Source organism: Phoca vitulina, unplaced genomic scaffold, assembly GCF_004348235.1.
Source record: "Phoca vitulina isolate PV1807 unplaced genomic scaffold, GSC_HSeal_1.0 scaffold21, whole genome shotgun sequence".
Lineage (NCBI taxonomy): Eukaryota > Metazoa > Chordata > Mammalia > Carnivora > Phocidae > Phoca > Phoca vitulina.
Genome location: NW_022589724.1, coordinates 25371945 through 25393519, shown reverse-complemented (window position 1 = coordinate 25393519; position 21575 = coordinate 25371945). Strand labels below are relative to the sequence as shown.

Genomic DNA, 21575 nt, shown 5'->3' with positions numbered 1-21575 from the left:
GAGTTCCAGTCCAGCCTCTGCCTGGGCTGCCGGGAGCTCGGCGTCCAGGCTCCTCGGCCTCCCGAGCCTGTCTGCGTTGGAGAAGGGGAGTGACCGTGGCTGGATCTGAGGCTCCTGACAGCGTCATCGGAGCACGTGGAGCACGTGGCGCACGTGGCGCACGGGGTGAAGGGGGTTCCTGGCTTCCTGACTGTGTGTGCTGCCCTCCCCGGGGCTGCCCTCTGGCACTCGGGGACATGGGGCCCTGTGCACAGAAAGCCCTCTCAGGCCAGGTTTCATGGGCGAGCCTGGTCAGTGTTACAATCACACACATTCTTTGTTTCTCATACACGCAGCTCTCACGGGTCCTCACCGTGAGCCAAGATCTGGCTCACACATCATTCAGAATGCCCCGGGTCATTTCTTTCTGAAAAATGGCATCCGATCCCCCTTCAATAGTGGTGAGGCCCAGATGCTTTCTCCCTGGAGTCAGAGCAAGCAAGGCCGGGGAAGCCACTGGTGCCATGTGCAGAGCTGGGCCACAACAGGGCAGCAGAGTGGGACGGAAGTGGGCTGGCATCTCTGTTCCTCTGCTTGACCTTGACTAAGATGAGAGACGAGGAACAGAGCAGATGTGAACTTCCAGAGTGGAGAGGCAGACACTGGCTTCTCAGCTCTCAAGCGCCTCCCCTGAGCCCCTTAATCCATCCTGAGAATCTAAAAGTGCTAACGGGGGAGACTATGGAAAGGGGACTCCCCACCCCTGCCCATGGGGTGCTCTCTTTTTCTGCTCACTACTCTCCAGTGGAGGGGGAAGTCTCCACAGACCACTTGGGGAGCTTGAAATATGTCCCCAGCAGTTGGGAGACCCAGGGGACTCCTAGTGCCTTACTCAGGCATGGGAGCCCACACGGCCCCAGCCAGAGGACAGCGGTGGCCACACCAGGGCTAGCTGCATTTGCAGGCCTGTCAGGACAAGGCTGGGTGTGGCCTCCCACCGACCACACTGGCCCCCTGTGAGGAGAGCTGGCATGGAGTTAAGGGCTGGCAGGGACCCAAGCAGCAAGGAGCTGGCAGGGGCACAGACTCTGTGAAGGAGCTGCAGTAGTCCCAGAATGGATTAGCACATACCCCAGCCAAGGGACCTGGGGACCTCTGAAAAACCCAAGAAACCCATGTGAAGAAGCATCAGTACACCAATTGTCACCTGGAGGGTTCCAAGACAGCAGCGCCCACTGTTAAGACTGTGTCCTTCGCCCCAGGCCCCAAGGTTAGCAAGCCAACAGAGAGAAAGGACGTCCCGGTGGGGAGAAGGGCCAAGCACCCCCAACCCTGACCATGAGAGATCAGGCCCCAGCTAGGGGGAATGAAGAAGATTTAATGCCAAATCAGGTTTGGAGTTGTGATTCTTACACAGAACCGGCCTTCTAAGAACTAAGCAGGGACAGTATGTGACTCGAAAGTGTCTCTAGGAAAGGCCTGGATATGCCAAGGTTGTCATCCAAGGCAGTGATGACTGCATAGACACTGTACTTTCTATTACTGTACTGCATAGACACAAAGGGCAATGGGGGCAGAGCCCCGAGTGCTCTGGGACCCTCAAGTGCATCCCTCTTGTTCCACGCATGGGATACAGGTGACCAGTCCAGACCCCTGAGCTCAGAAGCTGGCTCTGCTCCTTCTTCCATACGAGAGATGAGGGGGTGAATGCCCCAGTACCCCCCCCTACAGAACAAGGCTATCGGCCCTCACCTCACAGGGTAGGGGTGAGGGTCCCGAGTGAACACACAGGAAGCGCTTACAACAGTGCCTGGCAGCAAGTACCAGCTCAATGCATGCCAGTTCCCGTCACCACCACCATCACCACCATCACCACCATCACCACCACCACCACCACCACCACCACCACCATCTCTGAGCCTCTGTTTCCCTACCACGAACCAGCTGGTGTGGTGGTTTCAACACATGTCCACAAATTCTCAACACTGCCCCCGTCGAGTGGTCAGGTCTGCGTCCCCTCTCCTTGGACCTGGGCGAGCCTGTGTGACTGCCTTGACCAACAGAGCGTGGCAAAAGCAAGGCCACGTGACTTCTGAGGGGGGTCACACAGATGCCATGACGCAGCTTCCACCCTGCTCTTGGGACATTCGCTCTGGGGGAGCACTGCCAGGTAGGAGCTGATGACTCTGAGGCTGCCATATGGTAAGGATGCCCAGCCCACGTGGGAGGCCACACGTACATGTGTTCGGCCCCAGCTGTGGCCCCGTCAACAGCCAGCACCACGTGCGTCCAGATGATTCCAGCCCTAGCCACTGAGTCCCTCTCAGCCTTCAAGTCCTTCCGGCCGAGGCCCCAGACACTGTGAAGCAGAGACAAGCCATCCTGACTGTGTCCTGTCCTATTTCCTGACCCACAGAGCCCATGCCTGTAACAAAATGGTGGTTCTGTGCCACTAGGTTCTGGGGTGGCTGGTTATCAGTGGTGGTACCCGGCGCAGCTGGTGAGTGGTGAGTCGGACTTGGGGGGAGGGCCCTCCGGCGCCCGGTCTTCTGCTCTGTCGGCTGTGTGGTGCTGTCCCTCCATCAGGACAGCATCGGAGCCTGCCCTGTGCAGGCCACGAGCCAGGGATCCTGAGTGGCAGGCATGTGCCAGGCGCTGTGCTGAGGGCTTTCCTGGCACAGCCTCAGTCCTGGGAAGTAAGCCTACGTGAAGTATTTATTCCTACGGCCATGTCACCGATGAGAAAACCAATGCTCGGAGGGAGTAAGCCGATGGCCCAAGGTCCCACAGCTGAGAAGGGCTGGAGCCGCGCCGTGAACTCAGGTCTGCCCGACTCCAAAGCAGGGCTTTTCCCCAGAAGGCAGTAGGACAAGGAAGACATAGAGGTATGTGGAGAGCAGGTCTAAAGGTACGAGTACAGAAACCTGAGGCCCGTGCTGAGATTTTCCATGGCCTTGCTTTGCTGCCAAGGACTCTTGAGAGAAAACCTGTCAGTTGGTTCAGCCACGAGGAGGTGGGGCTAACAGAATCTGGAAATGTCTTCATCGGTTCCAAGGCACACACAAACATTACTTGCCCCCTCTGGGGGTCAACGTTCTTTATGATTTTTGCTCTCCAGGAAAATATTAGTTCATTTATATAAACGAAACATTACATCCAGGGGGGATGGGGATTGAAAACGTGGCATTCCTGGCCCTCTCTCCTCCACAGCCCAGAAACTGAGAAGGTTTCTCCATTTCCGTTCTCACAGTCTATTTGTTGGTGCAGAGCTGCCGGCACGGCCGCTCCCCAGGGTGGAGAGTGGGCAGCTCTCTGTGGGGCGCAGGGGCCATCACAGACACGAAGGGCACAGCCTCAGCCCGGACCACATTGACATTAACCAAGCCCTCTGAGAGACCCAAGTCCCGGCTCCTCCCAGTGCTGGGTCAGCAGGTCTCAGTGCCTGAGGCAGGCGAGCTGGTGAGAGAAGCGGGCAGAGCGACACAGAAGGGTCAGGGAGCCCACCAACTATCTTGGTCTTGCTCACGCTGGCTTCCTCTGGCTCCTTCCAGTGCCATGCCTCCTTGCCCCCTCATGGCTTTTGCTGCCTGTCTCACTGCTAAAGCCTGAGCTCCATGCGGGCAGGTCTTTGCCTCGTTCCACTGGGAACCTGGCTCATCGCAAGGGCCTGTCACAGCAGGCCCTTGGCCTGGATATCCTGAGTGCACGAACCAATGAAGGCATCTCGGGTCCTCTCATTGGCAGGTGTGCGGGTGGGTGCCTGACTGCTGGAAAGGGAACCCAGAGCTGGAGCTTAAACCCCCATCCCGAGGAGCTGAGGGAGGCTGCGTTCCTCCCATTCCTGGGACTGCAAGAGGCACATTCCTGTCCCTGGGCCTGACCGGGCTCCTGCCACGCAGCCTGGTCTGATTGCCAGATGGGGGAAGGCCTCCTGGGAACTGCCCCTCTGGTCCCGCCCTCCGCAGGACCCCTCGGCTGTCCCAGGCTGCAGCGGTACCCGCTTCTCTGTCCTCGGAGAGGCTTCGAGGCTGCGGGTGGGAAGCCAGGACCACTGAGCGCATCGGAAGCCTTCCAGACACTCCCGGGCCCTCTGGTGATCAATGAAAACCTTAACATCCTGCTTCCAGGGCGGGAGCCAGGGCTTTGGAAAACTGGTGGAAAACACTCCTGTGAGCCGGGCTCGCAGCACTGTGTGAAAGTGCCGCATCAGCACTTCCCCGGAAGGGAGTGTGGAGTCAGCAGTCGGCAGCCCCGGAGCTGCCTCCCAGAGCCCAGCGCCTGAGGGGTCCGGCCAGGAGCTCAGAGACCGCGCAGCAGAGGCCAGGCTGGAGAGGCGAGGACAGGCGAGCGCGGCTATTTCCCCAGGGCCCCTGAGTGCCAGGCTCTGGGGACGCCAGGCAGGGTCCTTACATTGGGGGGAAGGCAGACGTGGGACAGATATGCACAGATAACGCTTTAATCCCCACAGGGGGAAGGGCTGTGGAGAAGTACAGACCGGCTCGGCAAGAGCGCAGAACACTGGGTTGGCAAAGTTTCTGTAAAAAGCGAAACGGTGAATATTTTAGGCTTTGGAGGCCACAGGGTCTTTGTCCCAGCCACTCAACTCTGCCACTGTCACGGAAAGCACACAGACAATATGTCAGCGGACGGGTGTGGTCCAATATAAAAACAGGGGCGGGCTGGATTTGGGCCATAGTGTGCCAACCCTGGTGTAACAGGGGCCTGACCAGGAGGGCGGGGGTGCGGTGGGAGGAAAGCACCCCCGGGGCGGCGGCGTTTCGTGCAAAGCCCAAGGCTGATTCAGTGACAGAGGCACAGTCATAATACTGACGACAATCGCATCATCCTAGTAAAGTTACACTGTGTGTCAGGCACTGGACGGTTTCACCCCCGTGGTCCCAGTAAGTTCCCACAACAGCCATGGGAGGGAGGCATTATGGCTTTTACAGACGGAGACACTGAGGCTTGGCAGGTTCGCCGACTGTCCTGTCTGCTCCCTCAGAAGCCGAGTCCTCCTCAGCTCAGCAGTCACTGGAGTTGGGGACACCTTTTCTTTCCCAGGTCCCTCCGCCTAGAGGTGCTGGGGCCTCACTGCTCTTTACATAATTCCCATTTCAGCTTCATTAAAGTCTCTTCGTATGAGCCGGGGTGTGGTGGGGGCAGTAATTCTCTTTCCTGCCGGGATTCTGACTGATGTGGCGGTCGGTTAATTTGCTGGGTTCTGACCTCACACGGCTAATAAATGACAGAGCCGATGGAGGGGACAGTGGCTACAACACGGAAGTCTGGTGGACCCTGAGGAGGCTGGGCCAGGGGCCGGGTCCTGGCTCCCAGGCCCTGGTTTCCATCGTAGGCAGGGGTCAAAAGTTGGTCCAGCTCCTCCTTTCCTGCCCGGGGCTCAGTGAGAAGGCCAGTTCTTGAGGCCCCCAATTAGCAGTGTTGGTTTTCTGAGCTGGTCCTGGTCTACAACCTCCGGCCTAGCAGCAGGAGCTGGTGGTGCTCAGTACAGAACCGGGCTGGGGGCACAGATGGGACCCTGGTCTCCTCTTCAGGGAGGAGGTAGTGAGGCAGGTGCTGGTCAACTGAAGGGACCATCTGGGTCAGACAGATGCCTGGGGGAAGGGGAGGCCTCTGCTGCCATGGCTGAGGCTCGGGAGGCGAGGCTGCCTGGGCTGCAGGTGGGTGTGGAGGGCACTGGGGAGGAGGAGGCTCTCTGAGGCTCAGGGATGAGGCTCCAGCCATAAGACCCGTCTTGTGCTCCAGGCTAGTGTGCACCAAAGGCCCACCTGGAGCCTCAGCCTGGTCCTTCCTTCCTTTCATCCATTCATCCATGAACCCTGGGAGGCTCGAGCATCTGTAGAGCACAAGCATTATGCCAGGTGCTGGAGACTCATCCAGTGACCCATCCAGTGACCCATTAAGTGAGGCCCAGTGACCAAAGAGAATAATTACAAATGGGGGTGTCATAAAGAAACGAAGAGCTGAAATAAAGTCTCTCTGAGTTTAGAACGATGAGCAAGAGCCAAACATGGAAACGTGAGGGAAAGGCATTCAAGGCATGTGCAAGAGCCTGACTGGAGAAATTTCCAGAGGCCTCACTTCTCTCAGGCAGAGAGGAGGCTCGAGTTTGGCCTGTGGATGGAGAGAGGCACTAGAGAGAAGCAGAGCTGGCCCCTCAAGGCAAGGCTAAGACCCTCCCTCTGCCATCTCTCTTCCTGTGCCACGCCTTGCCCCCCTCATGGCTTTGCTTCCTGTCTTCCTGCTAAAGCCTAAGCCCCATGTGGGCAAGCCTTTGCCTCATTCCCTGGGTACCTGGCTCACTGTAAGGGCCAGGCTCACAGCAGGCCCTCCCATCACTCCCCGCTCAATGGCTCCCGCATGCATGGAGCGGGAAGTGGGGACGGGTCAGACACAGCAGGGGCAGAAGTAATGGAAGCCTGCAGCAGGAAGGGGCCCTAGGAGATGAATCCTCTGGCACTGTCCGGAGGGTAGAAAGAAAGTGTGACTATGGGGGCTTCTTGGCACGCAGGGAAGGCCAGAGACTTGGCTTATCCTGTTAAGGCACGCTAACCAGATAAGGTGGCAGAGGCCTCTTACTCAGACTAATTTGAAGGAGACTAAAGGGCAGAAAGCTTTTGATTTGAGCCCACTCTGCTCCAGAATTTTGGCATTACCTCCTGAAGAAAGTCTTGAATGGTTAGTGTTTGCTACCGTTCCTTCTATGGCCCTCAACAATTGCTTTAGAATCCTGCTGCTATTACCTACATCCCTCTGATGGGAACCCTGTCCCCAACCCCCTTAATCACTAGGGACACTGTTTGTATGTCCCAAATACGTGAATAAAGCTGATGTTCCAGGAGGGTGACCCATCTGTGTCTGGAGGCACCAAGTCCCCAGGCATCCCATGCACCAGCCCCCCTCCAGGGCACATCAACCCAAGCCTGGGCAGCAGGCCCAATGTTAAGGGCCCAGGTGACTTGGAGAAGAACCTAGGATTTTCTCTACCCTGTGCATGTTCCCAACCTGGGGTTCTGATCTGGCCTCTCTTGGGGCTGTTGGGTCCCAGGCTTTTTCAGGGAGCCCCAGCCCAGGGGTGACCCACAGGGGCCTCATGGATTAGGAGCCCGGAAGGTTGGTACACAAGGGCTGCTAGGACCGTGGAGTCTGCCAACCTGCAACTCAAATGGGCCCTTGTCACAGTCAGGGCCAGCCCCAGCAACCATGCTTGGGCCGTGAGTGGGTGTGTCCCCACTCGAGGCGGCTACAGTACCTGCGAGATCTTCCTTGGAAGAGACCAGTCTCGGAGAGCTGCTTCCCGGTTCAATTCTGAGTGACAGTCTGGAAACAAAGATTTTCATGAGATCAGAGGGGCTCTGGTGTATCAGAGGGGGACTGATCACATGTGGGTTTGGACTCAGGAGACAGGACTGCTGCTAAGGGCTAGAGTCTCAGAGCCCAGGAGCCCTTTGGGGTCTGCTCCAGATCTCAAGACAAGCCTGGGGAGTAGGTACATTTATTGTCTCCTTCTACCAGATGAGGAAACAGCAGTAGCAAGGTTAAGTAGCTTCCCCAAATTCATGGGCTAGCGAGTGGCAGGGCAGGCAATCCAACCCAGGACTGGCTGACCTGAAATCAGGGTTTTTAATCATTACACTGCACCCCCTTCTCGGAGGCCCCAGAGAGGCACAGGCAATGGACGTGTTATGAGGACTGGCACCTCAATAATAATAATAATAATATTATTATTATTATTATCTTTTAAGCACTGATTAAGAACCTCTGGGTGAAAATGGTGGAGTGAAGCCAGATGCCAGACTCCCCCTCTCCCAACAAAACCAACAAATAATTAGGAAGGCTTAGGAGTAGAAGCATTTACCAGCTGTAACTCAACAAGAAAAGGGGCATGAACTGAAGCCATGAACTTCAGAAACTTGCAGCCAAGGAAAGAAAAGGAGGATTGCGGAGTTTGACCAAGAGGTGTGACACAGCAGGGCTCCAGTATCCTGCCCTCCGAGGCTTCTCGGTAGGTCTGAGCAAGAGTCCCTACCTTTCTCCCTCTTCAGAGTGGCACCAGATATTGGCAAGAAATGGATGAAATGGGTGGACAGCATGGTGGATACTCTGGCAGAAATGAAGGTTCCCTTGAGGGGGTGATTCGAAACCTGAGGGCACCCCTTTCTGGAATGGGATGCAGCCCCCAATGAGGTGGAGGAAACCCTGATACAGGCCTTTTAATAGAGCCCCCACATCTAAAACACACTGCGTGCTCCCTGCCTCGGTGGGAGTCTGAGCCCTGCATTCCCCCCAGGCTACAGAAGAAGGTAAAGACAAAGCACCCTGACCTCACAGCACGGCAGGAGGAAAAGCCAGCCCACCTCACATACATGGGAACAGGGCCAGATGTCGACTCCCTCCATCCAAGCCATGGAATATCCAGATGGAGCTTCTCAAATGGGAGGAAGACAAAAAGAAATGGTACGGCAACCTAGCAAACATCCTCTCACACAAAAAAAGGAAAGAAGAAGGAATAGAGCAGTGTCCACATCGCTCAGCCCAGGAGGCAGCCCCCAGGGATACAAGGAAATCCCCCCAAGTGCTTTGAGCAGGAGAACAGCTTATTTGGAACATGGGTTGAATAAAGCAAGACCTGAAAAATGAGATGATGACACAAAGGAGTAACATGGAAAGGGAGACTGGGGTCCTAGGGGACCAATCAAGGATCAGATGAATATCTAAGTAGAGACAGATTGTCTGAGCGTCTGTGAGGAAAAGACAGAGATTATAGCTTCTAGGAAGAAGCTAGGGGACACGGAAGGCAGAGAGCACCCAATGTATGGATGCCTGGAATCCCTGAAAGAGGAAAGCCAAGAAATGGCACAGAAGAAGTCAAAGATAACCCAAAGAATCCCTCTGAAATGAAGAAAGGGCATGCCATGTTCCAGGGAAATTTGGTACAGAACACTCCACTCTGAACCATTCCTCTTGTTGTGCCTTTGAACTCCAAGGAATCCTTCACCCACCAGGCAGATAAAGCGAGTCACTTGCAAGAGGAAAGGATCAGACTGCTCAGACTTCTCCACAGCAGCATCTGGTGTCAGAAGACAACGGGAGCAGGGTCTGCAAGTGCTGGGGGAAGGGCGCAGAGGCGCGCGGGGCTGTGAGGCGAGGCCGTCACATGCGGACGTTTTCACGAGGGAAATCAGAGCGTGCAGGACTTGTGAAAACCTGCCTCATGGGGAAATCCAGCTAAATAAGGGAGTTGTTAAAATAACGACTCCAAGAATGGAAAAGCTGTGGAGGAACACAGGTGGTAAGAGTTGAATCTGTTTAAAAACACTAACCAGTAGGAATGATGGTTCCTGAACATAATGTGTATGACATAAACTTGGACTGTGTAGTAATAATAACACGACTAACAAAAAATTGGAAGATGGTGAAGGGGAGGTGAAGGCGGGGAAGAGGGCTGACATTCTCATCTTTCGTAACCAGTCAACTGACCCTGTGCACAGTGGAGACCTGGTTAAAACAGGACTCACTGGCTCAAACCTCTTCATGTTTTTCCCGACCTCTCTTAGTAATCTTAGAAGGCTCTTTTAGGAAATTATATCTCTTGTGCTGAAGAAATATTTATTTGAAGAGCAGCTAATTCCTTACATTTTATTTCAGCTCCTTTTTCTGGTTAAATTAAAATACTTTCAATTAAAAATAGCAAGTGTAGCATGATCCAATTTTAATAAGTTCTATCATTCCATCCAACCATCTGTCCATCTTTCTCTGTGTCTCTATGCACTTCCTATGCATTAAAAATGTCTAAAATTATGTTCACTTAATGTTAAAGGTCATGCTTTCTAAGTGGTAAGAATTTGGGTAATTTTTCTTAAATAAGATAAAATGGACAAAGAGTCGAGAAAAATAAGCACTGTTTGGGGCCCGTGGCACAGTATCTCCCAAGCAGATGGGGGAGGGTTTTCAGAAATGCTCCATCATCACGTAATAACAAAGCCACTGCATTCTTTTGGGTGGGGAGCACGTTTTGGGACATGAGTTGGGCTGTCGGACATGGGTTCCTCAAGCAGAATCACAAGCCCTGCATGTCCTGTGTCACTCAGAGCTGGGGCCTCCCTGGGGAGGGAACCCATCCACCGTCCGGGCCCTGGCGGGGAGAGTGCAGGCATCTTCCCTTGGTTTGCCCACTTGGACCACAACAAAGGGCCTTTGTAAAATCCAGGCTGACTGGTTAGCAGTAAGCGCAGGGGGTGTTCAGTGTCCTTCAGAATGGAAGGAGTAATTACTCACGACCTGCAGCTTGTCCAAGGATTATCTCATGGTCAGAAGTATTTATAGACCATTTTTCTCCTTAAAGGATTAGTGTTAATGAAAAACTGCTGCCTCTTTAATTGTACTACAGACACATGAATGGAAAATATTATCCCAGAACCTAAGTGGGAATAATTTCACACTCTGGGGTACTCTTTTCAGGAACAGCAAATGCTTTGTAAGCAAAATGAGCTTAAATTGTGGCAAACATAATTTTAATGGTAATCTCTGGCCTTCATCTGTTGTTGTTACTATTATGTAATAGATCACAATTTCATATTCTCCTCTGCTCTAACAAAATATTATACAATAACAACTAAAGACATTATGTCTATGTTCCCAAAGATGGCTAATTATTAGAACCACCCAGGGAGCTTTGAAAAAATACAAATTTCCAGGCTCCACCACAAACATATGGATGGTTATAAAGCCTCCCAGGCGATTCTGATTCACAGCGAAGGTGGAGAACCACTACTGTAGACATGGCCAGATGTGGAGCTGTTTCAACAGCCATCCCCAGGGTCCTAGTGAGCACATTAGGAGTGACCAGAGGTGTCTCTAGTGGCCACAGTTCCCTACAATTTTCAGTGATTTTGATGAAGACCAAGTAATCAAACTGGTCAAATTTCCAATACAAAGCTGGAAGAGATAAAAAATATATATATTGGATAATGGGATTCAAAGGAACATGACACCCGGAAGCAGCCAATAAGATGAGATTTGAAAGAATATACGTAAAGTTGGCATTTAGGGGGAAATGATCAGCTACCAGATGGCTGAGATCTGCCTTGATATATCAGGTCATACGAAAAGTACTGAGACTCTTGGTTGGCCTCAAGCTCAAAATGAGCTAAGAGGATATCCAATCAATGTGGCAGACAGAGTTGATCTGAAAAATCCTCCTTCTCCCTCTAAATACATAGACATGCTGGATAAATTCCCGGGTGCCGCAAATGAAGAACCAACTGAAAGCCAGAGCAGGGTGAGGGGAAGATGAGGACAAAGGGCCCACAGGTGTCTTTGTGGGAACCGAGTCTACTCCAAAGGGCTGCGTGGGATGGAGATGAGGCCTCAGCCACTGCCAGATGGTGAGAGTCCTGCAGAAAGCTGGGGCCGCAGGGAGCTGCCTAGTCCACGAAACAGATTCTTGAAGAACTGTCAGCCTAGAGGCACGGCTGGAGCGCTGTCCTTCCACCCAGCGCCATGAGCAGGGGTGGGTGGGGGGAGTCACTTGTGAGGACCCGGAGCACAAAGCCTGCACCACGCACAGCCGTGGAGTCCAAGTTCATGCTGCCCATGCAATATGGGAAAGCCAGGCCGAGAAGCTGACAGAACAATGTCCTCAGATCTACAGGCCTGCGCGGCTGGGGCCAGAGGTCGCATTACGTGCTTGTGCTCGTGTGTGCTGGTTTACGGGTGCTGCTGTGGTGACCTTTTGCAAGCCCCGCAGGTGGCAGCTCACTGGTCCCAAAGGGGACAGGAGGCGAGAGAGCGGGCACTCACTTGTAGTTGTCATCTTCCACAAACTTCTGGAGCTCTTCGATGTAGCGTACGGACTTCAGGTACTTCTGCACGTGGGGCAGGGTTGTGAGGTGATCTGCAACACACGGACAGAACCCACAGGCTTCAGTCTCTCCCCAACCCCGAATGAGAAGTGTAGGAATCACTGATTCAATCTGCCCTCCAGGAGTGCCCACCTCTCAGATGGCTGGGCCACAGACCACAGACCCTGAAGTCACCACAGTTCCTTGGCTGGGGAGAGAAAGGCCCCCAGAACAGACCAGAGCTGGGTGTCTGCGCCCTTAAACAGGTTTCCACTGGGGAAACTGGGCAAACCTCTCATCCCCTGCATGACAGGAATGAGAGATGAATGAACAAACCCCATCCAGCCCAGTGCAGAGGTCCAACCCAGGTCCTAGCACAGCTTGGGCTGGAGCTGCTCCATCCTGGGAAGAGTGGGAGGGGCCTAGACGCCTGGGCACCTGTTCTGCACCAGGCTATGTACCAGGTGGTTTCCAGAAGGCATCTGCTTTAACTGTCACACCTCCCTCATTTGGGGGAAATAATATGCCCACGGCACAGAGAAAGAAACTATGGCAGGTGGCAAAGATCACATCATTGAGACGTGGCAGAGCCAGGTTTCAACCCTGTCACCGGACGCCTCGGCCACACTGCATCCCACCTCTTTCCCAGATACCCTCCACACACCTTCATGGTCCCTGCACTCCAGAAATCCTCTAGAGTCCTCTCTGCCATTCCTCATGGGGTGGGACAGAGCAAGCTGACGGAAGAGGGGGAGGCAGTAAAGGGGGCTGTGAAGAGGAGCAGAAAGGGGGTGGGGAGGGCCCCTCACACTTGGGGACGTGCATCCAGGTGCTGTGAGGAGCTCCTGGTGGCCCTGCCCCTTAACTGCAAGATTTGGAACAGGTCATTCTGTTTCTCTAGAGCCTCAGTGTTCTCGTCCTGGGGAAAATGACACCTGCTTCACGAAGCTGATGACATCTGAATGAGGGTGACAGTCGTACGAGGATTTACTGAGCTCTAATGAAATGCTGGATGTGCTAAAGCCTCTGCACGCATTATGTCCCCATTTCTACCGATGAGAAAACCTCACACTTAGAGACGAGGAAGTGACTTTTCAGGAGGCAGAGCTGAGATGTGAGCCCGTGTCTGTCTGACCCCAAAGCCGTGTGTGTAATCGCCCTGCAGGCCAGTGGGTCAGCGAGTGCTGACTTACTTGTGAATGGAAAGGGCCTGGGCAGGGGAGGACTGTACGGGGAGTCTGAACCCCTCGCTCCTCCTCTAGTCAGGACAGCTGATCTGGAAGCACCTGTGCAGGGGTTTTGGGCGGGGGGGGGCTGGCTTCAGCTTCAGCAAGCCCGCCCCACAGAACCGCACCCTGGCTTCCCTGTGGCCTTCCCAAACGGAAGCTGTTAGTCTTCTCGTGCCCTTGTACCGCATGTGGGGTTGACTGCATGGGGGATTGGTTTCCTTCCTGTCCCCCTTTGCTGCTTCCAGACTTTTATTGCTCCACCAGCTTGTGAGAACCCAGCTCTGCAGAGGCACATTTCTGCAGCTCTACCACCTACTCCCCTCTTCATTGCTGACTCCTCCCAGCTGGCGGACCTCGTCATTCTTGCCCCTTCCTGGGGACCTGGACACCTGGCTCACAGTTGCGTTCCACACCCCAGAGTACACTGTCATCCTGGGTGAAATCAACATCTGCATGGATGGCCCATCCAGTGTTCTGACTTCTCTGTTCCTCAACCCCATCTCTGACAACTGGTCATACTTTAGATCCGGTCATATGTAGCAGAGCCTGGCCAGTTTTTACCAAGTCATCTCCCTTTTTCTGCTAGGCCCACAGCTAGATTACAGTTCCTAGCCTCCCCAGCAGAAGTGATGAGCACCATGTACAAATCTGGTCTGTAAAACCTACTCTTGTATGATTCTCTCTCCTCCTGCATCGGCCAGATGGATGCAGAGTCCACTAGTGGACCCTGAGGCCATAGGACATGGCAGAGCCACAACATGAAGGAACCTGGGTCCCTGAATCCTCTTGGAGGAGAGCTGCCCAGGGGCTGCCCACAAAGCTCTTCATGGATGAATGACCTGGGAGCCAGAAAGACCTGGGCCCCACCGCTCCCCAGATGTGTTATCTTATTAGACAAGCAACTGAACTATTTTCAGCCTCGGTCTCCTTGTCTGTAACACAGAGATGGGAACAACTAGTTTTCACAGTCTTTGAGGATCAAGCCTGTGGGTAAAGGGTGCAGCACATGTTGGATGCTCAAGATATTAAAATGAAGAGCTTTATAGAGTTTTCTAGAGCTTTCTCACTGATAAGGTGCTGAATCCAAATTTCAGTGATGTAAGATTTCACAATTCCAGCAACCAGGGGTACTCACCGTAGCTGCAGGAAACCTGTAAATCAGCAATTATTCGGAGAATATTGTTCATCTGATTGGATCTTTGTTCGTTTTCCATGATGCTGCCCGAGGCAGGATATGCAGAATCAATGTAGATTAAATCCAGAAGATAGATCCCTAAAATTAAAGAAGGTATTTAGTAACGGTGGGCACTCATCATGAATCAGAACAAAATAGCACAAAACAGCACTGCTGTGCTAGAAGGTATAAAGGGTGACTTATGGAAAACCGAGATACTATTCTGACTTCACTTCCAATCCCGACTACTAATTTCTCACATAGACTGCTCCACTGTAATCAAGCTTCTGAGTGACAACCAAAATGAATGCTAGGAAGATTTTAGCATTTCTAGTTCATATACTCTCCAGCCACAAGGAGAGTTTTTACCTGTAACCCAACTGGAAAATAACAGGACATGAAAGGGACAGATACTTGTATTTTTCACCAACGATGGCGTTGGATAGATCTAAGGTGTCCTATCCAGGACAATGCCCATTTGGACTGAATTCGGTTTTTTATTTATTCACTTAGCTATGTGTCTGCCTCTTTTTCTATCTACACACACACACCCCAAAATCACAAATTAACTAAAAGAAGAAATAAAAAAAAGCAATAGTCCTTGGTACAAAGAACTAAGGCTAGATAGAGAATTTTCTTGAGGGTGCTTAACAAGAAAGTAATGTGTGATATGAAAACATGGTTATGACAGGCCAGTGGTGAGCCTCGGCACAGCCTCCCGGCATCACCCCAGCTGGGATTCGGCCAGCGATGGGAGGGGAGGACTGGCTGTACGGCATGATCCACGCCCCAGGCTCTCTGGAGGTGTGCGTGGACAACGGATGGGACGTCGTCCCAGCAGCCCTCCATAAGCACTGCCACTACATCTATGATACCGGTGGGCTGAGCAGGATTAGCAACATAAAGCAGAATTCAAGGCAGAAAACACTGGACAAGGCAAAGAGAAGGAACTGATATTAATGAAAAGCACAGTTGATTGAGAAGATGTAATGACTACAAATTTCTATGCACAAAGCAACACTGCATCAGAATATACAAAGCAAAAAACTGCCGGAAATGAAGTGAGTTCAACAAAGCCACAATCATAGAAGGAGCCTTTGGCATGTCTCTTCCAGAATGTGTGTGTGTGTGTGTGTGTGTGTGTGCACTTGTGCGTGCTCACATGCATGCAGCTGTGGGCACGTGTATAACTACAAAAATATACACGCATGTGCAGGTATATATACGTATCTGTGCGTATATGAATATTGAGTAATGAAATTAACAAGCTTGGTGTTATATAAATGAAAATAATCATTCTTTCCAAATACCTATGGAATACTTACAAAAATTGGTTCTATATTAGACTATAAAGAAATGCTCAGTAAGTTCCAAAAAGTAAATGCTGTATTATCCACATGCTTTGACCTTACTACAATACATCTAGGATTTAACAATAAATATAGAAAGAATTCTAACTGATTAGAAAACACACACACACACATACACACACACACACACACTCATATGCAACTCTCAGGTCAAAGAAAAAGCAAAAAATATAAAACAAACTATTTGAAGATAATGTCAGTAAGAACACTATATATCAAACTGTATGAATTTGACCAAAGTGGTACTCAGAGGAAAATTTATAGCCTTAAAAGTTTACTATTAAACTACTAAGAATTATGACAAATACAGTTAGCCCAGTATTTAAATATAAAAGTGGGTTTTTTTGCATGGATGGACAAGCACTGCACTGACTTATACATGCATTATCTTATTAATCCTTACAACAACCCATTTTATAGAGGAGGAAAAGGAAATGCAGAGGCGATGTATAACTTGCTCCAGGCCACACAGCTGGTAAATGATGGAGGTGGGAGTCGAACCCAAGCCTGCCTCCCCAGAGCACAAGCTTCCTGCCATCACAGTGGACCGCTGGTGCTGGATACCATGAGTCATTCGTCTGCTTTAAAAATAGCTACACATTGTTACGGGAAACCATTAAATCATAGAAACATATGCTAGCACTTCTAACTGGAGCCATTTCTACTTCCTTTCTTTCTAATGGCACCATGTTTCCAAAATTTTAATAATTAGAAATAATTTCCCTTGTATGGAAGCTCCAAGTTTTGTAGGTTGAAATCCACAGATGGATTCTCTCTTTGGATCTTGTTTTGCCTCTCCCTTCTTAAAAATGTAATTCAGTTACCTCCCCAAGGATTCAGCAGAGGCAATCCTGAAAATCCCATTACTGCTTCAACCACAACAAAAAGTATCCTCTGGTGCCGAGCATGAGGTGGCGGGATAGGGGACACGTGGCACCTCTGTTGTAGCTGCAAAATCTGTGCAGACTTGAACCTAGCTGACTGAGTGGCAGAACGAAGGCTCAGCTAGAAGCAGAGACTCTGGGGAGCAGGATAAGGGAAGGGGGGGTGGAGAACGGGGGCTTCCGGAAGCTCCACGACAAGCTGGGAACTTACCTCTTTACCCATGTGACCCTGCCATCAACCCCTGAGGGTGGAGGAGATAACGAAAGCTCAGAGAGATTAAGAAACCTGTCTAGGGCTCACAGTGGGTATGTGGGAGTGGAGCCCAGGTCTGTCCGGCTCCAGCGCTTGTGTTCCGACCCACTCACTGGCCTCAGAAACACACGGGGAATCGGCTTTTCTCAAATAACACCCTCAGCCTGGAAGGCTTGTTCTGGGCTGCCCTTCGAGGACTGAAGCTGGCCCCTCTGCTTCTTCTCAGGTCCCTGTTATGCAAAGGGAGGCCAGGAGATGCTCTCCTTCTAAGGGGTGGCACACCATTTCTAGCCCCCAGTGCCCGCTTGCACCCTGGGGGGGGGGCACAGGGAGCTCACTACTCCATCAGGGCTAATACCCCCTCCACAAAACATGCAGACTCCAACATCTGTCTACCCCCCCCCCCCAGGGCCTGAGAGTACAGGCCAACACCGTGACACGCTGAGGATTGAGGGGGGCCTCCCCAAAAAGGCCTGTCCCCAGCAACCTGGGCAGACCTTGAGCCTTGGTAATGCCTGCACAGAAACTCCATCTAAACATCCTTTCAGTCCCACAACAGAAACTGTCCCAAAGGCAGCAAATCTTTTACAGTTCATTCTGTGCAAATCCAGGGGCAATCATTTCAGCATAGTTATTGGCCCATAACTGGAAATATTTAAAAGCCTAAACCGTAATGAAATCGTAAGCAGAGTCACGTCCCACTTGCCCTGTGCCTGCACTGTGGTCAGGCACCACATATAGTTAGTGCTCGCAAGTGCAATACGACACTCATCTGCATCATTCGTGTATTTAACGTCTGATTCCCTCATCAGACTTCAAACTCCTCAGAGCAGGAAGTGGGTCTTGCTCCAGAGCTCAGTCCCCAGCAGCTGCAAGAGAGCACGCAGGAGCTGCTGCCTGAACACTAGCTGAATGAAGGACTGCATGAATAAAGGCAGATTTTATGTAAGCCACACAATAACCTTGCGAAGTGCATTACTACCCCCGTTTTGTAGGTGAAGATAGAGACACCGAGAGTCAAGTGCTAATAATAGTAAAATACAGAAATAATATTTTCATAAATGTATTTAAAATCCAGTATTTATTTCCTTTTTAAATTATTTTATTTGAGTGTAGTGGACACGCAATGTCGCATTAGTTTCGGGTGTACAACACGGTGACTCACGAGTTTATACATTCTGCTGTGCTCACAGGTGAAGCCGCCATCCGTCACCACACACGCTGTCACAGTATCACTGACTATATTCCTCCCGCTGGGCCTTTTACTCCCGTGACTTATTCATTCCACAACTGGAAGCCTGTATCTCCCGCCCACCTCACCCTAAAATTTAATATTTAATCAAATTAATTTAATATTTAAGTAATAACAACACGGAGCACTTACTACGTGCCAGGTCCTAAGCTAAGAGCTTTGCCCAGATTACGGGATCATAACAATAACACAGCTGCCACAGAGGTTTTATCTCGCTCTTTACAGAAGTAGAAACTGAAGCTGGGAGAGTTGCTTCGCCTGTGTGAGGCCACACAGCTGGGAAGTGGCCGAGGCAGGACTGAACACGGGTCTGTCCCGCCATATTGTCAGGCCTTCGTTTACCCCAGTCAGGTCTTCTGGTGCCCGGCAGCCAGTGAGGCAAGATGGGGGCGTAGCTGGACCCGGAGGTACCCAGGCTGTGGCTCTCCCTGCCTACTTTCCCCTGTGGGGTCAACACTCTCCAGGGGGCCTCACAACTACACTGCGGCTACCTCTCCACGTCTCCCATCTCCTCCCCTCTGCCTCCCTGGCACTCACCGTGGCATATCTATCCCAGGTCCTGCCGTCACTGGGCCCACCCAGGCCCGAAGGCCCTGCTAGCTCCGCCACGGGACAGGCAGCAGTGGTGTCCGGTTGGGGGGGGGGGGCATGGAGCCAGGAGACTTGGAACCCTGGCCTTGCCACTTCCCAGCCGGGTGGCCTCAGTTTCTTGACTGTGATTCGGGGTAATGAAGGTGGTCATGAGGAGTCTCCTGGCCCTGGGCCTGGACCGCTGAGGTGCCCGAGAAGCTGAGCTGACCCTGAGCCTGCCTCCACGGCCAGGCCCCACTTGGAAGAACATCGGGACGCCCATGGGAGGGATGCACCCCTCTGGGTTTGCCATAACCGTGGATGGCGCCCAGATGCCGACCACGTGGCGGCCACCCACCTCAGACAGGCCAGTGCTGGGAGATTCCGTCTGGATTGGGACGGCACAGCTGGGATGTCTCAGCTCCCGTCCTATTTATACAGAGTTACTGCAGCAGACGAGGCTGTGTTAATGGCCTTGTTAAGATGGACAGTAACTGGACCAGCCACTGGCCCTGGCTGCCACAGGGCTGAGCAACGCCAGAGCCCAGGGCTAGACTGGGAGGTGCAGACGCCTTGCGGGAAACAACTGTGCTAGTAAGAGCCACGGTGTGCGACAGGGAAGGCTGGCCTCGCCTGTGCCGCCACACCCACAGGCGACCGGCACTGAAGGTACGCTCTCTCCACCTTACAGAGAGGAAAAGTGCTTGCAAGCGGGGGCAGCAGGATTTGCATTCAGGCCCATCTAACTCCAAAACCTGGGGACAGAGAGCCATGCTGAGGGCTGGGGCCTGGGAGTCGTTGGCCGGCACGGGGATGAGGGTCCCGGCTGCCCAGGCTGCGGGCTGCCCCCACGCCCAGAGGATGCTTCTGGCAGCTGACATCTGCCCCCGTGGCTTGCCCACCTGCAGACTGGACCTCCTCTGAGATGGACAGTTACCCAGAACGTACTTCTGCTCTGCCCCCTCCTTCCACACACCACACAGGGCTCGGTGACACCCTGTGGCTGCGCTGTAAGTGCCAAGCAGACTGCCACGGTGGGGCACTCAGCCTGGGGGCCGGGCGTGGGCAGCCCTCAGCTGGCTCTGTGCTGGATGCCCTCAGGGGCATATGGCCAAACCTTCTTCCTGCCGGTGAATGCGGGGGGCCCCCCACCAGGGGTGTCCACAAGGCGCGCCGGCCCTGAGGAGGGAGCGCCAGGCTGACAAAGGAGGTGCTCTCCTGAACAGACACCTTCTCTTAAGCTGAGGGACACCCATGGTCCGTGGCGCAGAGCCCGCCTGAAGCTGGGCGCCCTCCACGTCCCGGAGCCAGAGCTGCGGCTGGCACCCGGGCTCTGCCACAGCCCAGAAACTCACTGCTCTCTTGTTTCTCCCATCGCCACCCGCCTCACTTCCATCCCAAGGCTGGTTTTGGTTTTTCTCACACAGCTATCTATTTAATAAGGAAAATTCTGCTGTGTTGAAGGGAAAAAAACCCTCCACAGCATAAAAATATGCCACAGTTCCATCTGACACTTTCCTTTTTCTCTCTCCCTTGCCTTTAAAATTTGAGACGAAAGACTTTTTTCCATGTTCTCCTGCTCTGCCTTGAAAAGATCACTTTCAAACTTCAGAAATGAGGAGCGCTGGCACCCAGAACTATACTTGTGTGGTTTGATCACATAAACTGTCTTGATAAATTCCAAATGAAATAACAAAGCAGCAGCTCGTTAGGGTGGTTTTTGTTTTTTTTTTTTTTTTTAAGAGAGCACAAAGCAATTCCACCTCCCGCAGGAGGAGATGTCAGCAGGCAGCTCAGGCTCCCTGTCAGATGCGGAAGACTGTGGCTTTTACTTAGTGCCCACTAATTAATATCAATCATGCAAAACACAGACTTCAGGACAAATCCTCCCTTAAAGAACAGTCCTTATATGAAATGTGTTGGAAGCTCACTGACGTTGAGACAATTGTTTCCCAGGTCTGCAGAAAGGGGGCAGACCCAGGCAGTCACATGTTAGGTGGTCAGAGACCATGTTTCTTAGATGAGCACATGGACTCATTTATTTCTTGGTGTTGAGGCTAATGAATCACAAAGGCACGTGGGCAAAGTCCTGCAGCCTGCACAGAATCCTGGGGTCCAGGGGAGCCAAATCTCCTCCTGGCTCCCCGAGGTGAAATGAGGACACAATCACAGATCCTCTCATGCCATGGGGATTACCTGGTAATCCAAGATGCAGTGGGGTAACCTACTGTTTGCTAATGTTCTCTAGGGAGCTATGGGATTGTAGAGCAAATGCCAGTATTCTGATCAGCAGTAAGAAAGGGTGTGAGGAGGAGGTATTAATCTGGTTATTATTATCTGGCTTGTTTTGTGCTAAGTAAATTACATGTACTATCTCAATGAATCCCTCAACGATTCTATTGGCAGTGGAAAAGAAACTAGCATCTGTGTCTGCCTAATATCTACCCCAATTCTTTTGGAAACAGCCCTGACTTTTCCTTTGGGAGAAACTGTACCTCCCATACTCATAATCCATGTGGTTCTGGTAAACCTGGAGCAATTCCATTCCTTCCCCTGCCCCGGGGGTAAAAACAAATTTTAAAAATGAACCATTTGGGTAAGAAAAAAACACTCCAAATAATTCAGAGATGAAAGAAGAAATTAAAGTTAAAATCACAAACTATCTGTATACAGGATACAGTCAAAGCTACAAAACGCTATTCAGAGAAAAATCCATAGCTATAAATGCTTATATTAATAATTAAGAAAGTTAAAAAAAGAAATGAACCTAGTATTTATTACAGAGAACTAGGAAAAGAACAAAACAAAGCAAAAGGAAGTGGGAGAAAACAATTAAAAATACAAAAGCAGAAATGATTTTAAAAAGTAAGGCCTGTAGGGTGATAAAACTCAAAGTTGGTTCTCTGAAAAAGTCAAAGTTGACAAATCCTTTGGTATGTATGATGGAGGAAAAACAAAAGAAAGAAAGAAAGAAAGAAAGAAAGAAAGAAAGAAAGAAAGAAA

At 51.7% G+C, this 21575-nt stretch overlaps 1 protein-coding gene across 9 annotated transcripts in view; it reads right to left on the bottom strand.

Moving 5' to 3' along the window:
* RALGPS1 (Ral GEF with PH domain and SH3 binding motif 1) overlaps window positions 1-21575 on the bottom strand; it is a 275705-nt gene that overhangs the window by 38951 nt on the left and 215179 nt on the right. For all 9 annotated transcript variants that reach the window (XM_032418858.1, XM_032418855.1, XM_032418857.1 and 6 more), the window contains 3 exons: window positions 14205-14342; window positions 11800-11893; window positions 7250-7317 (listed from right to left, as the gene is read on the bottom strand). In XM_032418858.1, coding sequence (XP_032274749.1) covers window positions 7250-7317; window positions 11800-11893; window positions 14205-14342 — 300 coding nt within the window. The remainder of the gene's footprint in view (window positions 1-7249; window positions 7318-11799; window positions 11894-14204; window positions 14343-21575) is intronic.